Source organism: Bufo bufo, chromosome 2, assembly GCF_905171765.1.
Source record: "Bufo bufo chromosome 2, aBufBuf1.1, whole genome shotgun sequence".
NCBI lineage: Eukaryota > Metazoa > Chordata > Amphibia > Anura > Bufonidae > Bufo > Bufo bufo.
Window position 1 is genome coordinate 42,386,042 of NC_053390.1, and position 19,314 is coordinate 42,405,355.

The 19,314-nt window shown below is 45.2% G+C and overlaps 1 protein-coding gene across 3 annotated transcripts in view; it reads left to right on the forward strand.

Annotated features, from left to right (window-relative positions):
• The window catches only part of AMACR (alpha-methylacyl-CoA racemase), an 89,262-nt gene that overhangs the window by 42,747 nt on the left and 27,201 nt on the right, over positions 1 to 19,314 (forward strand). For all 3 annotated transcript variants that reach the window (XM_040420998.1, XM_040421000.1, XM_040420999.1), the window contains one exon: positions 588 to 748. In XM_040420998.1, the coding sequence (XP_040276932.1) occupies positions 588 to 748 (161 nt within the window). The remainder of the gene's footprint in view (positions 1 to 587; positions 749 to 19,314) is intronic.

The window sequence follows — 19,314 nt, forward strand, 5'->3', positions numbered from 1 at the left end:
AACATGCAGAGAGGCGGTCGGACAAAAACCGCAGCGTGCGGAGATGCTCTCCTTTGCCCTGTGCCACGCACCATCCAGCAGATAAAACTGTACGCCTGTTTGTGGCAGGCTAAAAATACACAGCTGGGAAGGAGTTAAATCATTAACCTGTCCTGTGAGCACAATTGACTAAAGGTCATGTGACAAGGACACCATATTTCTGAATACACGATAGCCCACTAATAGACTGATTATTAGAGATTCAGGCATTATAGATACTAATGGTATACATAGAAAATTCTATACTGATCAGCCGAGGCTGACTTATTATGCCCGGCTGGGAGGGAGAAATCATACAATCTACCACCTCCCATTATAGTTTACTAATTACAGCCAGAGTCTGTACATTTATAATGTATGATAATGGCCATCCTGCCTGAGCTGTTATTAACAGCATTTAGAGAAGGCCCCCATGGACCATCGAAAGCTGTAGACTCATTGCCTTCTGTGGCAGAGTGCCGTGGGCATGGCTTTGTGTCTTGCGCAGGGAGGGGGAGGAGGTAAGCTGTGCCTTAACCATTATGCTGTAAATGGACTTTCTTTTCTAGGTTTGCTGTCGAGACTTGGAAAACACGACGAGAACCCAACCTTCCCTCTGAACCTGATTGCTGACTTTGCCGGGGGCAGTTACACCTGTGCGCTGGGGATTGTCATGGCTCTTTTTGAGCGCACAAGATCTGGGCAAGGGCAGGTCATTGATTCGAGTATGGTAAGTAGGCCGAGGGGTGAACTACAATGCGATATGCCACCAATGTCTGCGGTGAGACTGATATTTTGTGTTATGACACCTCCTAAGGAGTCAATATTCAAGGGCAAAAGCATAAATTTGGATGAGAAGTCGCGGTGGTGAAGCCCTTTAAGACCACCACACAATATATCATTAATTCCAATTAATCCCAAACCGCCAAGAATATTAGGCGTTACTTCTATCTCACCCCAGACTTCCATAGGTTGTGGGCAGGGGCGTCGCTATAGTGGAAGCAGGGGAAGTGGCTGCTACGGGCCCTCCCAGGAGGAGGACTGAAAGGTTATATTGTCAGGGACCCCCTCAACTGTATTATATAGTGACATGACATAGTCTATATGTATAGGAAACGGACGGCGGCGTGCTGCCGGGCCTGGTCTGAGAGCGTCACTTTTATTTAGATACGTTTTAAAATCAATTAGGAAAGGTAATAACTAAAAAAAAGACACAAGATGGGGTTGAATAGCCAGGTCAACCTTTTTTGTGTATCAGGCGGGGGTCAATATAACTGGCGGTACTCATAAATTACTCCAGCCCACAACAGTCCCTGATCTCAGGTTAGGGAAATCTAGTATGGCTGTATGTCAGATCACTCGCCCTGAAGAGAGTTTCTGTGTGTTCTCAGATTTTTTTTGGGATTAGTAATGTTTCTCTTTTGAACGTACATGCTGACTCAAATACCCATCAGGGTATCCTCTTTCTCGGAACCTTGCCCTTAGATCATTTGCCTCTTTCTTCAAACTAGACATATTTGAGCAGTTGCGTCGTACTCTCATGTATTGTCCTTTCGGAATCCCTCTGCGTAGCGAGTAAGGGTGTGCGCTCTCCCATTTCAGGAGACTATTACGGATTATAGTGGTGCTAATTGAATCATTCCGTCCTCTCAGTATTTTCACATCAATATCATTGATGGTCTCCACAAAATCATTGAAGGAGTCCTTCGTCCCCTTCCATAGCACAAAAATATCATTGATGAAGCTCAGCCATAGGCTGTTGTTATGCCATTGGATGAGATTATCTGACCAGATACAGTTAGCTTCTCACCAGCCCAGGAGTAAACTTGCATATGCCGGCACACAGGGGCTGCCCATCACGGTACCCCTGAGCTGGTGGTTATTGATGATAAAAAAATCAATAAATTGTGTGTCAGGTTGAACTCCAAGAGATCCAGTACAAATTGATTGTGTGTCGATAGAGCCAGATCCCTTGTGGATAAAAAAAACTTCCCACTGCTCTCAGCCCCAGATGGTGATGAATGGAACTATACACTGCGTGCAGAATTATTAGGCAAATGAGTATTTTGACCACATCATCCTCTTTATGCATGTTGTCTTACTCCAAGCTGTATAGGCTCGAAAGCCTACTACCAATTAAGCATATTAGGTGATGTGCATCTCTGTAATGAGAAGGGGTGTGGTCTAATGACATCAACACCCTATATCAGGTGTGCATAATTATTAGGCAACTCCTTTCCTTTGGCAAAATGGGTCAAAAGAAGGACTTGACAGGCTGAGAAAAGTCAAAAATAGTGAGATATCTTGCAGAGGGATGCAGCACTCTTAAAATTGCAAAGCTTCTGAAGCGTGATCATCGAACAATCAAGCGTTTCATTCAAAATAGTCAACAGGGTCGCAAGAAGCGTGTGGAAAAACCAAGGCGCAAAATAACTGTCCATGAACTGAGAAAAGTCAAGCGTGCAGCTGCCAAGATGCCACTTGCCACCAGTTTGGCCATATTTCAGAGCTGCAACATCACTGGAGTGCCCAAAAGCACAAGGTGTGTAATACTCAGAGACATGGCCAAGGTAAGAAAGGCTGAAAGACGACCACCACTGAACAAGACACACAAGCTGAAACGTCAAGACTGGGCCAAGAAATATCTCAAGACTAATTTTTCTAAGGTTTTATGGACTGATGAAATGAGAGTGAGTCTTGATGGGCCAGATGAATGGACCCGTGGCTGGATTGGTAAAGGGCAGAGAGCTCCAGTCCGACTCAGACGCCAGCAAGGTGGAGGTGGAGTACTGGTTTGGGCTGGTATCATCAAAGATGAGCTTGTGGGGCCTTTTCGGGTTGAGGATGGAGTCACCTACTGCCAGTTTCTGGAAGACACCTTCTTCAAGCAGTGGTACAGGAAGAAGTCTGCATCCTTCAAGAAAAACATGATTTTCATGCAGGACAATGCTCCATCACACGCGTCCAAGTACTCCACAGCGTGGCTGGCAAGAAAGGGTATAAAAGAAGAAAATCTAATGACATGGCCTCCTTGTTCACCTGATCTGAACCCCATTGAGAACCTGTGGTCCATCATCAAATGTGAGATTTACAAGGAGGGAAAACAGTACACCTCTCTGAACAGTATCTGGGAGGCTGTGGTTGCTGCTGCACGCAATGTTGATGGTGAACAGATCAAAACACTGACAGAATCCATGGATGGCAGGCTTTTGAGTGTCCTTGCAAAGAAAGGTGGCTATATTGGTCACTGATTTGTTTTTGTTTTGTTTTTGAATGTCAGAAATGTATATTTGTGAATGTTGAGATGTTATATTGGTTTCACTGGTAAAAAGAAATAATTGAAATGGGTATATATTTGTTTTTTGTTAAGTTGCCTAATAATTATGCACAGTAATAGTCACCTGTACACACAGATATCCCCCTAAAATAGCTAAAACTAAAAACAAACTAAAAACTACTTCCAAAAATATTCAGCTTTGATATTAATGAGTTTTTTGGGTTCATTGAGAACATGGTTGTTGTTCAATAATAAAATTAATCCTCAAAAATACAACTTGCCTAATAATTCTGCACTCCCTGTAGAAGGCCTCCACATCAATGGATGCCAGTATAGTCTCATCATCCAGACACCCCTTCCAGTCTTAGCAGAAGGTCTGATGTGTCCCGTATGTAGGAGGGGAAGAGTTCCCACAAATGGTCTAATGATGTGGTCGACATATATACCAACGTTTTGTCCGATGCTTCCTACTCCGGATACAATCGGGCGCCCATTAAGTGGCGTGACCCCCCTCCCTTATGTATCTTAGGTAGGGAGTAGAACGTCGCTGTTATGGGGTAATTTGGCAAAAAAAAGTCAAATTCATGTTGGTCAGTTATTTTTATTTATTTATTTTTGTCTGAGACCCCTTTACAGGAAAACTGGACAAGGGTTCTTATCAAGGATCTTATATGAATTGGTGTCACTGAGGATGTCCATGCACATCTTGACATATATCTTCTGGTCCATTTACCACTACGTTTCCTTTCTCCCCCCCCCCCCCCCCCTCTGTCAGCGGGTTTTATTACGATTTTTTTATCTTGCTCTAGTTTCTTTAGAGCCACAGATTCATTATACTGTAGCTCATATTTCCACCTCATCACCACGACGGCTACAAGGAGATTGACCCCTGACCTCTGTAGGGGCAGGAACAGAGAGAGGGTTTAAATCCCCCCCTCCCACCACCAACACCAGTGTTTCCTGTCCCTACAGAGGACAGGGGCAGAGAGAGTCTCCCTGCGGGGAGATGAAGATGGTAATAATTTCCTGGCACCTACCGGTGTTCCCCCTGCCCTCCTGCGGTCGGTGTACTAATGCTGGGCAGGGGTGAGGAGGGAGGCCTCGCTCCATTATTAGATGTGAGCCTGCTCCCGGCTGCGATCTCCCGCCGACGCCGAGTCTGGGGCGTTCGCCGGGTGCGCACCAAAGCGCTTCTGGGGCGGCCGACGTCACTTCCGGTGGACGGAGGGAAGTGACGTCATCCAGGAAGCGTCTCCAGATTCAAATTTTCGGCGCCAGCAAGCGCTGAACGCCCGATCTGTGCGGTGTACCTGGAGCTGTGTTGGTCATGTCGGCTGAACCCCGCTCCCCTGGAGACCCTCCTGTGCTGCCTACAGTAAGTCCCCTGTGGGGAAGCGCTCGTTGCTCTGCTACTTGTTTTGAAAACACTGTACCAGGTTGCATACTCCTTCTCCTCCACTTCTCAGGCTTGGGGCTTTTTTCTCTCCTCGACTTTTACCTATGGCTGATAGGGATTATTTCCCCCAGGTTCCTAAGGAGGTCCAGAAAAGGATCAAGAAACAGGCCAAATGCGTGTCCTGCCTCAAACGGCTTCCGGACGAGTATCGCAAAAAGCTCTGCAAGGACTGTATCTCTAGCGTCATTGCAGAAGAACAGCCTTCCTTCCTTGAGGAACTGAGGTCCATGATTCGTAATGAAGTAAAGACCTCCTTATCCCAAATTTCCCCCCCTCCCCGGGATTCGCCTCCACCGAAAAGGCGAAGGGAACCATCTCCCTCCTTATCTGACCCGGAGGTAACAGGGGAAGATGCGTCTACATCTAGAGCCTGGGAAGACGAGGAGCTTCTCTCTGATACCGATATGGCTGAGTCAGAGAGGAAGTTTTGCTTTTCGCTAGAGGAGATGCCAGACCTTCTAAGGGCTGTCCGGGCTACGATGGGTATAGAAGACACCCCAAAAGCCCACTCAATACAAGATTAGATGTTTGGGAGACTCCGGGTTAAGAAAACCCGTGTATTTCCAATCAATGAAAATATCCGAGATATGGTTTTGGACGAATGGTCCAACCCCGAAAAACGGTTGGGGGTTTCCAAATCCTTCAAGAACCGTTTATTATTTGATTCAAATGAGGTGAAGATCTTCAATGAGACTCCCAAAGTGGACATTCAGGTCGCCAAGGTCAATAAAAAGACTGCCTTGCCCTTTGAAGATACCTCGCAATTACGTGATCCTATGGATAGGAAGGCAGATAGTCTCCTGAAAAAATCATGGGAGGCGGCCATGATTAATCTGAAAACTAACATCGCGGCCACCTCGGTAGCCAGGTCCATGAGGATATGGCTAGACGAGTTAGGAAATCATATTAGGGATAATACCCCTAGGGAAGAGCTACTCAGGTCCCTTCCCTTATTGAAATCAGCCACAGCTTTTATGGCAGACGCCTCGGCCGAATCTGTTAGATTCGCCGCAAAGGATGCGGGGCTTTCCAACGCTGCCCGCCGCGCCTTGTGGATGAAAAGCTGGTCGGGTGACAACACTTCAAAGATGAAGCTGTGTGCTATCCCGTTTTCGGGGGAATATGTATTTGGCCCGGTCCTGGACCGTATCCTGGAAAAGGCCGCAGATAAGAAGGGCTTTCCTGAGGAAAAATCTTTTAAAAGGAAATATCCCTTTCGGGCCCCCTCTAGCCAGAACAAACCCTTTAGGGATAAGGGAAAGTCAGGGCGTTGGAGCTATTCCAAAGGGGGCAGGGGTAGAGGTAATCCCTCTTCTGCCCAAAATAAATCCGATAAACAATGATGCCAGCGTAGGGGGGAGATTGAGGAGATTTCTGACTCCGTGGGAGTCCATCTCCCCGAATCCTTGGGTCCGGGACATCGTAAAATCCGGCTATCGGATCGAACTTTCCTCATTTCCCCCAAACCGCTTCGTCATTACGAACCCAGGCTCCCCCAACACTCGTCTAAAAATTCTACAAGGAGTTCAGAGCCTTCTGGCTATGGACGTGATAGTACGGGTCCCCCCTTCTCAACTGGGGCAGGGCTTCTATTCAAGCCTTTTCCTAGTGGAGAAGAAAGAGGGGTCTTTCCGTACAATTATAAACTTGAAAGCCCTAAACAAGTTTATAACTTATCGAAAGTTCAGGATGGAATCCCTAAAATCCCTGATCCCCTTAATAGGGAAGAACGCCCTAATGTGCTCAGTAGATCTTCAGGATGCCTACTATCATGTCCCAATTCATCCAGAATCCCAGAGGCTCCTAAGATTTGCTATTCAGGATCACAAGGGGATAACCAACCACTTCCAGTTTACGGCCCTCCCCTTTGGGATATCGTCTGCGCCCAGAATCTTTACGAAGCTGGTGGTCGAGATGGTAGCCTTCCTGAGACACAAAGGACTAGTGATCGTTCCATACCTGGACGACTTCCTCCTAGTCGGGAACTCAGAGGACGATCTAAAATCGGACCTACTAACCTTCCTATCTCTCATCCAAGATCTGGGATGGTTGGTGAACCAGAAAAAGTCACATCTGGTACCGTCCAGCACTATCCAGTTTCTGGGGGTCATCCTGGACTCCCGGGCTCAGCGTACCTTCCTTCCACCAGACAAAATCAAAGGCCTCCAACTGAAGATCCATCGGTTTCAGAGCAGAAGGTCTTGTCCCATAAGAGAGGCTATGAGCCTCCTGGGCCTTCTTTCATCCTGCATCCCATCCGTTCCCTGGAGCCAGTCTCACTTTCGATCTCTTCAGCTATGGATCCTCAGATCTTGGGACAGGCGACAGTCCTCACTGAACCACAAGGTTCTGATTCCCACCGCGGTGAAGGTCTCCCTAAACTGGTGGAGACACTCAGCCAACCTGTCCTTGGGAGTCGCCTGGGAGAAGACCCCCTACATCCAAGTTCTCACGGACGCGAGCGAGAAAGGATGGGGTGCGAAAGTGGGAGATCACTTCTTTCAAGGCTCCTGGGTTTCGGTAACCCGCTCCCAATCTTCCAATTTCAGGGAGCTAGAAGCGGTCCGGAAAGCCCTGAAGGCGGCAGAAGCCCTCCTTGTGGGTCACCACATAAAAATACTCTCCGACAATACGACGACAGTGGCGTACCTTTCTCATCAGGGAGGCACAAGGTCAGAGAAACTGATGTCAATTTCAAGAAAAATCTTCGACTGGGCAGAGTCCCGCGTGAAGTCCATCTCCGCAATCCATCTAAAAGGGATCCTAAACGTGGAGGCAGACTATCTCAGTCGTCAGTGGATAGACCATACCGAGTGGTCCCTGAATCAGGACGTGTTCCAGACTCTCGTAGAGAAGTGGGGTGTCCCTCAGGTGGACCTGTTTGCGTCCAAGAAAAACGCAAAAGTACCAACATTCTGCTCCTTGAACCCTCGGGACAACCCTTGGGCTCTGGACGCGCTGACTATTCCCTGGGACTGGGATCTCGGCTACGCATTCCCACCCTTGCCTCTGCTTCCCAGGGTGATTCAAAAGCTCAACTCAGAAAACTCGACTTTGATCCTAATAGCCCCCTATTGGCCGAAAAGGAGCTGGTTCACTTTACTAAAGAACCTATCGATAGAAGATCCATGGCCTCTTCCCTCCAGGAGGGACCTTCTTCATCAGGGGCCGATACAGCACCCAAATTCGAGTTTTCTCAAGCTATCGGCCTGGATCCTGAAGTCCAGAGGTTGAGATCTCAAGGACTTTCCGATCAAGTGATTTCAACCCTTAAAGCAAGTAGGAAGAAAGTCACCTTTTCGATATACCTAAAAATTTGGAAGCGTTTTTGTTCTTGGAGCGGCAATCCTGCCCCAAATCTGGAGCCACCCAACTTCCAGAGGATCTTAGATTTCCTCCAGCAGGGACTTGAATTGGGTCTCAGGCCTTCCACCCTGAAGGTACAGGTCTCGGCCCTAGCCTGTTTTTTTGATCTAGACCTAGCCAATCATCGCTGGATCAAAAGGTTTATGAGAGCCGCTTCCCGACTTCGTCCCTCCCTGAAAACTAGGATCCCCAATTGGGACCTCAATACGGTACTCACAGGCCTGACCCTCGCCCCGTTTGAGCCCTTGGATAGCTGTTCTATCAAACATCTCTCTCTAAAAACAGCCTTTTTAGTGGCCATCACGTCCGCAAGAAGGTTAGGCGAGATTCAGGCCCTATCCATTCAGGAGCCCTACCTCCGCATCACCGATGACCGAATTATCCTAAGATTAGATCCAGGTTTTCTACCTAAGGTAGTATCAGATTTCCACCGGAACCAGGAGATAATCCTTCCTTCCTTCTGCAGTAATCCCTCTAATGATAGAGAGGCTAGCTTCCATTCCCTGGACGTGAGACGTTCAGTACTACGTTATCTTGAGGTATCTAAAGGTTTCCGTAGATCTAACAACCTATTCATCCTCTTCTCCGGTAAGAATAAGGGCCTAAAAGCCTCCAGGTCCTCCTTAGCTCGATGGATCAGGGATTCCATTTCCTTTTCTTATGAGTCTCAGGGTCTTCCTTGCCCCACAAATTTGAGAGCCCACTCTACTCGAGCTATGTCCTCTTCCCAAGCAGAGCGAGCAGGAGCTTCCCTGGAGGATATCTGTAAAGCTGCCACTTGGTCTAACATTCACACCTTCACTAAACATTATAGGTTAGACCTATCCAGTTCAGACCTGTCTTTTGGACGTAAGGTCCTTCAGGCGGTCGTCCCCCCCCTAGGCGATAATTTTGTATATCTCCTTGTAGCCGTCGTGGTGATGAGGTGGAAAGCCGGAATTAGACTTACCGGTAATTCAGTTTCCACGAGATCACCACGACGGCACGTATTTTCCCTACCCCTTACTTATTTTCTATGAGGTTATGAAGTAATTCCCTCTTGATTTACTATGTTTGTTCTCACCACCTTTTTTGTTTGATTGTCTCTGTAATTTTGGACACACTGGTGTTGGTGGTGGGAGGGGGGGATTTAAACCCTCTCTCTGTTCCTGCCCCTACAGAGGTCAGGGGTCAATCTCCTTGTAGCCGTCGTGGTGATCTCGTGGAAACTGAATTACCGGTAAGTCTAATTCCGGCTTTCCTGGACCCCTAAGTTTAGGGGTAATCATTTCCAGGTCTGTAAAATTGAGATATGAGAGTCAGGCGGTGGTGTTGGCATTTGGTCGCTTTTCAGTTTCACATTCGGAAAGGGACCCTCCGATCTGTTTTTTTTTTTTTCTTTTTTTCCCCCCTCTCTCCCTCTGTTAACAAAAACATTGATGGATCTATTATCTGGAGATCCGGAGTATCCATATTTATCTTCACACTTTTATTTATTTTTTGTTTTTTTGTTTTTTCTATCTTGCAAGACGAAGTGTTGTTGCCAGAGCAGCTCCTTATTCCACTCGTGGGGCCAGCGGGTACATTAGATGAAGTCTAAGACTTGTCAGTACTGTTATCTGTATACTGATTTGGTCTCGTGTGCCTAGTTCTCCCCGCTCTTGCTCTGCCTTTTCCTCTCTCATGCCGTCTCACTATCTGACCCTTCTGCTTCTGAGAAGGAAATATCTGTGTGGGAATCTTTTGGATTGTTTTTTTAATAAGAAAGGAGTATGCTCTATTCTCTTTTTAAATTCTAGCGAGTCTTTTACAAATTGTTGATGTTTCCGATCTCATATCATATATTGAAATCTTTCTATAGAATTTTGTAACTGTTCCTCCTTTTTCTGAAATGTCAGGGCTTGTTCCCTCAGATTGTTCACTTCTTCTTTTTTTTTTTTTTGTTTAGTATCAAGTGACAGTTTTTCTTCCTCTAACTCCCCGACTCCAGCAGAGAGAAGCAGGAGTGTTCATTTAATAAAAAAAATAAAATGGGAGGAGGAAGTAACCTCTAGCTCCCATAGATTTATCAAACTCCTATTAGAGTTTGATAAATCTATGGGTGCTAGAGGTTACTTCATCCTCCATTTTTTTTTTTTTTTTATTAAATGAACACTCCTGCTTCTCTCTGCTGGAGTCGGGGAGTTAGAGGAAGAAAAACTGTCACTTGATACTAAACGGAAAAAAAAAAAAGTGAACATGTGGGTCCATCCTCCTACATGGGATCATGAATATGTGAATACAGACCCCCAAATGCTGACAGAATATCATTAATGTCCCAAACGAATGATGAGGCGGCCAGGTGGGCTGCCTGAACATTCAATATGGACTTGCGCTGCGATAACTGTTTTGGCTGCTAGAACATCCAATACAGATCATGATGCGATTAGTACATGGACATCTAATGTGAGTGATCCTGTGCGGGAACGGTTAATAGTGAATGCTCCTGCGCTGCCCATATACCCATCGCTCTGATGATCAGGTATCTGACAGCGGGAGCGTGTCGGAAGGTCGCCATGACAACAGACCCCCACCCTCCCCTTATGCGTCACATTTGCCTAGAGGCAGGAGCAGGGAGAGAGATCGCAATGATAATTCTGTCTGCCACCACTAGGGGGAGCTCCCCTAGTGGCTGCTATTGGTAGAAACAAAAAATTCAGCCATAAGATGTTATGGCTATGTGGCTGCTTCTGTGCAGTGGTGCCACCCGTCCACCTGAGTGGGCCCTGCAGTGTCTGTACTGACATCCATTCCCCCCCCCCCCCCCCTTTCAGCACAAAATACTGTTTATTTAATGATCTATCTACATTAAAGTTTATAGTGATTGTCTTGTTTCAAATCAGTTAGCTACCGATGTAGCAGAGCTGGATTTGCTGTTTCGCTCAACTCAGTTTGGGATTAGAATGGTTGCACACGGGATTTCAGAGAAGCTTGTAGTCAATTCGGCTCTGCTACATTCTACACAGCGATCTCTGCTAATGAATAGAGCTGGCTGCCCACGCTCCTGTGAGGCGAGGGCTGGATGTTGGGTGATGGTTGGGGTCTCATGCCTGTGCTGGTGACATGTAGCACAGCTCTTAAAGGAGACGGGTGCATATTTCTGATACTGATCTGTGCGCTATATTGCGGTACAGATTCTTATAGTTCCTGTACCACCAGACAGTACTAATCGCCAAGCGGAGGAATGCCATAAAATCAATAGCAGAGTGAGTAAGCATACCATGAGAGGCGTCCCCCAGGACTACTATTCCTATCATAGTCCATAACCTGTTTCATGCTGTCATGGCATATTAACCGGGTAATTGATTTAGATCCCGCTTCCCCGGAGTCTCCTCTGGATCTTCCTGCAGGCCGTACACGTTTTCATCTTCTGTTAAGAAGACGCTCGCCCTCGAGGATTGCGCTAATGTTCGGATTCTGTGATGTTTGCGCCAAGCAGACGCCATGATTTACTTTGTTTTTTTAGACTTGGTTATACGTTGCAAGATTTCTGCACCTGTCACTTTAAGGGCCCGTTCACACTATTTGTACAAGTGCAGTTTTATTTTGTCACATTTTGTACAAACTTTTTTTTCTCTTTACTTTGCTACATTTTGTACAAGCTTTATTTTACCTTTCTTGCATTTTCAAGTCCTTTTATAGAAAACGCCTGAAAAAAAAAAGCTGGGTATGCAGGTTTTAACCCTTTCAGCCCCAGGCGATTTTTCAGTTTTTGCTTTGCATTTTTCACTCAGAGCCATAACTTTTTATTTTTTTTTATTTACATAGCTGTTTTTTTTTTTTTTTTTGCAGGACTACTTGTACTTTCTAATGACACCATTTAATAGTGCATACAATGTAATGAAAAGCTGGGAAAAAATTCCAAATAGGGGTGGAATTGGGAAAAAAAAAAAACGCAATCGCGCCACAATTTTACGGGCTTTGTTTTTACGGCATTTCCTATGCAGTAAAACTGACCTGTTCCCTTTTTTATTTTTTTATTTGGAGAGGGGAAGTGAAGCGCTGCAAAAATGGCGAATCAGCCATTTCCATTTTTTTTTCTCCATTAAAGCGTTCACCGTACAAGATTTAGATTTATATTATCATAAAAATGTTTTTAATTGTTTGGGCATGGCAATATATATATACAGTACAGACCAAAAGTTTGGACACACATTCTCATTCAAAGAGTTTTCTTTATTTTCATGACTATGAAAATTGTAGATTCACACTGAAGGCATCAAAACTATGAATTAACACATGTGGAATTATATACATAACAAACAAGTGTGAAACAACTGAAAATATGTCATATTCTAGGTTCTTCAAAGTAGCCACCTTTTGCTTTGATTACTGCTTTGCACACTCTTGGCATTCTCTTGATGAGCTTCAAGAGGTAGTCCCCTGAAATGGTCTTCCAACAGTCTTGAAGGAGTTCCCAGAGATGCTTAGCACTTGTTGGCCCTTTTGCCTTCACTCTGCGGTCCAGCTCACCCCAAACCATCTCAATTGGTTTCAGGTCCGGTGACTGTGGAGGCCAGGTCATCTGGCGCAGCACCCCATCACTCTCCTTCATGGTCAAATAGCCCTTACTTTCAAAGTTTTCCCATTCTAGCGGCCCGCTTAGCGGATATTATCCCCACCCTAATAGCCCCAGATCAAGTGGGGTTTGTGAAAGGGCGTCAGATTACAGACAATTCCAGGAGAGTCTTGAATCTAATTGATTTTGTGAACCGTACGAGAACACCGACGGTACTGGTCACATTGGATGCCGAGAAGGCTTTCGACCGCGTTAACTGGTCGTTTGTCTTCTCGGTACTCCATAAAATGGGCTTCCTGGAGCCCATATTGCAAGCCATTCGGGTTCTGTACTCTGGCCCTTCGGCCCGTGTATTGGCTAATGGAGTGTTGTCTGATCCGTTTGCGCTAATGGCACGAGGCAGGGTTGCCCTTTATCGCCACTGATATTCATATTATCCCTGGAACCCTTGGCGCAGGCAATCCGTCAAGAGACAGAGGTGGCAGGAGTTAGTATTGGGGACAGGCAGCACTGTATATCCATGTATGCGGATGACATAATTTTATCATTAACAAACCCTAGGGCAGTGATGGCGAACCTTTTACAGACCGAGTGCCCAAACTGCAACTCAAAACCCATCATATGTTCTTATGGAGCCCTTTCATACTACAAAATAAATGAAAGTAAATCCCAGGCCCTCCCACTAGGGATCTCAGATACAATATTATCTCAAATGAAAAGGGAATTCGCTTTGGACTGGCAAGAGTCTATGGTTCAATATTTGGGTTTTAAGGTAACAGCCACTCCCCATGAGTTACAGTGGGGGAAATAATTATTTGACCCCTCACTGATTTTGTAAGTTTGTCCAATGACAAAGAAATGAAAAGTCTCAGAACAGTATCATTTCAATGGTAGGTTTATTGTAACAGTGGCAGATAGCACATCAAAAGGAAAATCGAAAAAATAACTTTAAATAAAAGATAGCAACTGATTTGCATTTCATTGAGTGAAATAAGTATTTGAACCCCTACCAACCATTAAGAGTTCTGGCTCCCACAGAGTGGTTAGACACTTCTACTCAATTAGTCACCCTCATTAAGGACACCTGTCTTAACTAGTCACCTGTATAAAAGACACCTGTCCACAGAATCAATCAATCAAGCAGACTCCAAACTCTCCAACATGGGAAAGACCAAAGAGCTGTCCAAGGATGTCAGAGACAAAATTGTAGACCTGCACAAGGCTGGAATGGGCTACAAAACCATTAGCAAGAAGCTGGGAGAGAAGGTGACAACTGTTGGTGCGATTGTTCGAAAATGGAAGGAGCACAAAATGACCATCAATCGACCTCGCTCTGGGGCTCCACGCAAGATCTCACCTCGTGGGGTGTCAATGGTTCTGAGAAAGGTGAAAAAGCATCCTAGAACTACACGGGAGGAGTTAGTTAATGACCTCAAATTAGCAGGGACCACAGTCACCAAGAAAACCATTGGAAACACATTACACCGCAATGGATTAAAATCCTGCAGGGCTCGCAAGGTCCCCCTGCTCAGGAAGGCACATGTGCAGGCCCGTCTGAAGTTTGCCAATGAACACCTGAATGATTCAGAGAGTGACTGGGAGAAGGTGCTGTGGTCTGATGAGACCAAAATAGAGCTCTTTGGCATTAACTCAACTCGCTGTGTTTGGAGGAAGAAAAATGCTGCCTATGACCCCCAAAACACCGTCCCCACCGTCAAGCATGGGGGTGGAAACATTTTGCTTTGGGGGTGTTTTTCTGCTAAGGGCACAGGACAACTTATTCGCATAAACGGGAAAATGGACGGAGCCATGTATCGTGAAATCCTGAGCGACAACCTCCTTCCCTCTGCCAGGAAACTGAAAATGGGTCGTGGATGGGTGTTCCAGCACGACAATGACCCAAAACATACAGCAAAGGCAACAAAGGAGTGGCTCAAGAAGAAGCACATTAAGGTCATGGAGTGGCCTAGTCAGTCTCCGGACCTTAATCCAATCGAAAACCTATGGAGGGAGCTCAAGCTCAGAGTTGCACAGAGACAGCCTCGAAACCTTAGGGATTTAGAGATGATCTGCAAAGAGGAGTGGACCAACATTCCTCCTAAAATGTGCGCAAACTTGGTCATCAATTACAAGAAACGTTTGACCTCTGTGCTTGCAAACAAGGGTTTTTCCACCAAGTATTAAGTCTTTTTTTGTTAGAGGGTTCAAATACTTATTTCACTCAATGAAATGCAAATCAGTTGCTATCTTTTATTTAAAGTTATTTTTTCGATTTTCCTTTTGATGTGCTATCTGCCACTGTTACAATAAACCTACCATTGAAATGATACTGTTCTGAGACTTTTCATTTCTTTGTCATTGGACAAACTTACAAAATCAGTGAGGGGTCAAATAATTATTTCCCCCACTGTATATAAAGCAAACTTCCCACCTCTTCTACAGTCACTCCAACCAGAGCTTAACCATATGGCCAAATCAGAGTTATCCTGGCTGGACGTATCGCTGCGTTTCAACAACACACACTCCCAAAGTTATTATATCTGTTCCGTACTATCCCCATTCCAGTTCCTGGCGTCCTTTTTTAACTCTGTCAACAAAATGTTAAATAGCTTCATTTGGAATAAGACTAGGCCAAGAACAGCGAGAAGCATCATGTATAGACATAAAAGATCGGGGGGGATTAGGATTGCCCAATATTTATGATTATTTCCTAGCTTCCAGAATTAACCAACTCAAGGAGTGGTGGAAGGGAGATGTGGAGAAACATTGGGTGCACATAGAGCAGTCACAAATCCCGGGACGTAACTTGCGGGCCCTTCTCATGGCCGTACTACATGAAAGTTATTTAGGCATTCAACCTGCATATTATGTCTCCACCTCCCTGGCTTTATGGAAAACATATAATGAAAAGGGTACATCCACACCGATATCATTGGCGCACTTTACCCCAATTGAATTTCTCCAATGCTTATCCACGGACCTCAACCTGAGAGGATGGAGAGACAAAGGGATCGGAACGGTAGCAGATATTGTGTCAAGATCAGCCTTAAAATCTGATCTTGACACACCTTTTAATATGCCCCCTAAAGAAGTCTTCTCTTATCTTAAAATAAGACATATCCTAGGGAATAACCCAGCCTTTAGTCTTAGAGGTCCTATTCAGCTGTTAATCAGATGGTCTGCAGCAAATTCTGTATATTCCGGAATTAGATTCCTATATATGTACTTGGGGGACAAGGACAAATTTCTCAAAACGGCTCCACTCCTGGCTTGGGAGGCTGATTTGAAGCAGTCATTCACTCTAGCACAATGGACAGCTGCGAACAAAATCGCCATCTCAACCCTTAAATGCTCCTCACACCTGGAGGCTTGCATCAAAACTACACTTAGATGGTACTATACCCCAGTTAGGCTACAAGCGATTTTCCCCAACGTGAGTATGCAATGTTGGAGGGGGTGTAGTTGTAAGGGGACATTTACACATTCTGTGGTCCTGCCCGGGGATTTATGCTCTTTGGATGCAGGTATGGGTCATCGGATCTCTCCAGACCCAGCTCTAGCTTTACTTCTTATAGACTTTAGATAAATTCCCATCCAAATATAGGGTCATTGTAATCCATTTATTGATTGCTACCAAACTAGCAATCACAAGAAATTGGAAAAGTGATAAACATCCCCGATATTCAGGAGATTATCGGAATGGTAGATACGACAAGATCTTATGAGTATATGCTGGCCCACCAAGTGACTCGTCACATTCGGGCATGGGAGTCCTGGAGGGGTCTGAGTCCTGCAGTACCAGAGAGACTGGGGCTAGGTTAATCTTTTCAAGGGGAGGTTCTGATCAGCCTAACCTTGATGGCGTAGGCAAAATTATGATATATCTAGTGTGTGTGCACATATATTTTAGTGTGATTGGAAGACACGACTCTGATTTTGTTTTGATTTTTATTATTTACTTTATTGAATCATTTGAATTGGATGTGTTCTATGATTTTGTTTTCTTTTCTTCTTAAAAGAAAATATGGAGCTATTTGCTTAAGTCTCAATGTAATGTCTGGCAAATGTTTCTTTTGTATTTTGAGCAAATACTTAGACAATAAAAATCTATTGAAAGTAAGAAGCCTGTAGAAAGTCAGTCGTCCCTTTTTATTTGCAGCAACATACAAATCTCATCTCATTACAGCGCAGAGTTCTGGGATGGATCCTCCGGTTAGGGATGTGCGACCCAGATAATTGATTCGTTTTTTCAGATTGCATGGGCTTTCTGAGAGGAGAGGAGGCGCTCTCATTAATAGTACATTACACATCAATACTGCTCATTAGAGAATTGACGAGATTTCGCTCGTCTTGCAGTAATTTACATAATTAGCTGATGTGTGAGGGCAAACGTTCTTTGCCCAGAAGGATTGAATTTCTATTCCGTCTCCAGCATCTATATTCTCTCTGCCCATTCAAGTGAACGGGGCTCAGTTGCAGTACCAGAATTAGCCTTGTTTGTGCGGATGGTGCTGTGCTGGCTACTGCAGTAAGGAGTACGTGGCTCTTCCTGTGAGCATCACGTCCCCTTGATCAGTAACTATCCATTATTTTTTTTTTTGGAACCAACCCCCTTTTGATATATATTTTTATAGAAACAGCACCACCCTTGTCTATAGGCTATATGTGGTACTGCAGCCAACAAGATGGATGGGTTACAACTGCCTCAAAGTCTAAGGGAACGACGTATTTGTGTTACCCTTAGCAGCCAATCACAGCGCAGCTTTCATTTCCTACAGTGCTCTTGATAAATGAAAGCTGTGCTGTGATTGGCTGCAATTTGCAACATGTTTTCTCTTTGACACCGTTTTCATAAATCTGTCCCACTGTGTCAGGGAAAGTGCGGGACCTGAGGGGGACAGGGTGCCCACCGCAGGAATACCCCCCCCCCCCCCCCCAAAAGTTTCATATTGGGATGTGGCATTTTTTTGTCCTGTGTGTTGTAAAATTTCTTATCACCAGGCAGATAAAGACGCAACCTTTGGATTTTAGATAAAGAGTGAAGAAGGTCACAAGTCTGGAGAGACTCAAGTGCAAAGAGTTCAGCTGTGGGCCATATTGCACATGCATTTTGATAGAGGCTGTCACATGGATGTGTGGCTGGTGCTGTGTATCAGGGGAGAGTTCAGGGAATTTCTCAATGTAGGCTCGCCCATGTGTAGTTTGCTGCTAGCTCTGACCGGTAGTGCTCCCAACATGTATGCTGAGCATGTCCCTAGCCAAAAATGGGCCTGATGTACAGAAAAACTCAGTTGCCGCTTATCTGTGGGCCCTTCATCAATTAAATTCTCCATAAAGTCAAGAATAAACCATATAAGAACCAAGAGACCCTTTAATCCCTCCCTGCGCACGTTTCATAGCAAATGGTTCCTCTGGAGCTGGTCGGTCACGGAGGGTAAAGGACAGTGAAAAAAACTCAAATAATTCGGTGGACAAGGCGTGAAGACGCAGGGAGTGCACAATGAACACCGCTACATCACATGTCCCCAGATACATTAGCAGATCCAGGAATAAGTAGAACAGCCTACAGCGCATGTGCATTGCTCCACAAGCACTACCACCCCACCCAAAAAAGAGCAGAGGGTGATGGTGGATATGAAAATATGGTAGGTGTGGAAAACACCAAAGTAATCCATAATGGTGTATCAAGTATTTTCAACCTTTTTCTCAGGCGTGCAGTTTCTCATTAGCGAGATATGCAAAGAGGTCCGTCCCAGAGAAAGAGGACTCCCTCACTAGTTACACCAAGTCTTCATACACAACTGATGGCCTATGCTTTGGATAGGCCATTCATATCTGATTGTCATGGGGTCCGACACCCTGCACCCCCACCGACCAGCTGTAACGGGATAGCCCCGGTGCCGGAAGTCAACACCTGAACTACAGAGCTCCGTCCATTAGTCCTGAAAATAGGCCATCAGTTGTAAAATCTTGGACAACTCCTTTAAGGAGAGTACCTCCCCTGGTGTGCCTAGAATAAAAAGCAAACCTTAACGTTGCTTACATCAGCTAAAAACAAATAATCAGAGCATCGCATAGATCCATATCCGTATTGAGGAGCAAGACTAGAATTTCCCTAAGGTGAAAGTGTTCAGTTTATCCATTCACCTTGAATCTTGATGACCCAAAGGTTTTTTCCAGTTATCATCCTGGGGGCCAGTAAATATCGAATATATTTCATGGATTTTCAACAAAGAATCATCATAATCATGATGAACCACTCTGAAATGTCAGCAGAACCGGTTTTAACCTTTTTAGATGTCATCTGTTTGTCTTGGAACACAAATGGATGTGTTCATGAACTTCTCGCTGGAGTTCCGTAGCAGTGAGGCCCATGTAACTTTTACAACAAGGGCAGGTTGTATAATATCCAGCTTCCAAGTTCCCACAATTGGTGTTATGGGTCATGATGTTTTGTGCAAGTGGAGTCCATCAACTTTTCTGCTTCTCCACATTTGGACATTCAACACCTTAGCAGAGCATCTCCACCGTGGACTAATTGAACCCAATGCAATTGCTGCAATTGTACCTTGATGGAATCTGTGGTGCCTAAGATTTCTTGAACTCCTATGTTATAACTAAGCCAGTATCTCATCGGCAGATAGCTGTTTCGGGCTGATT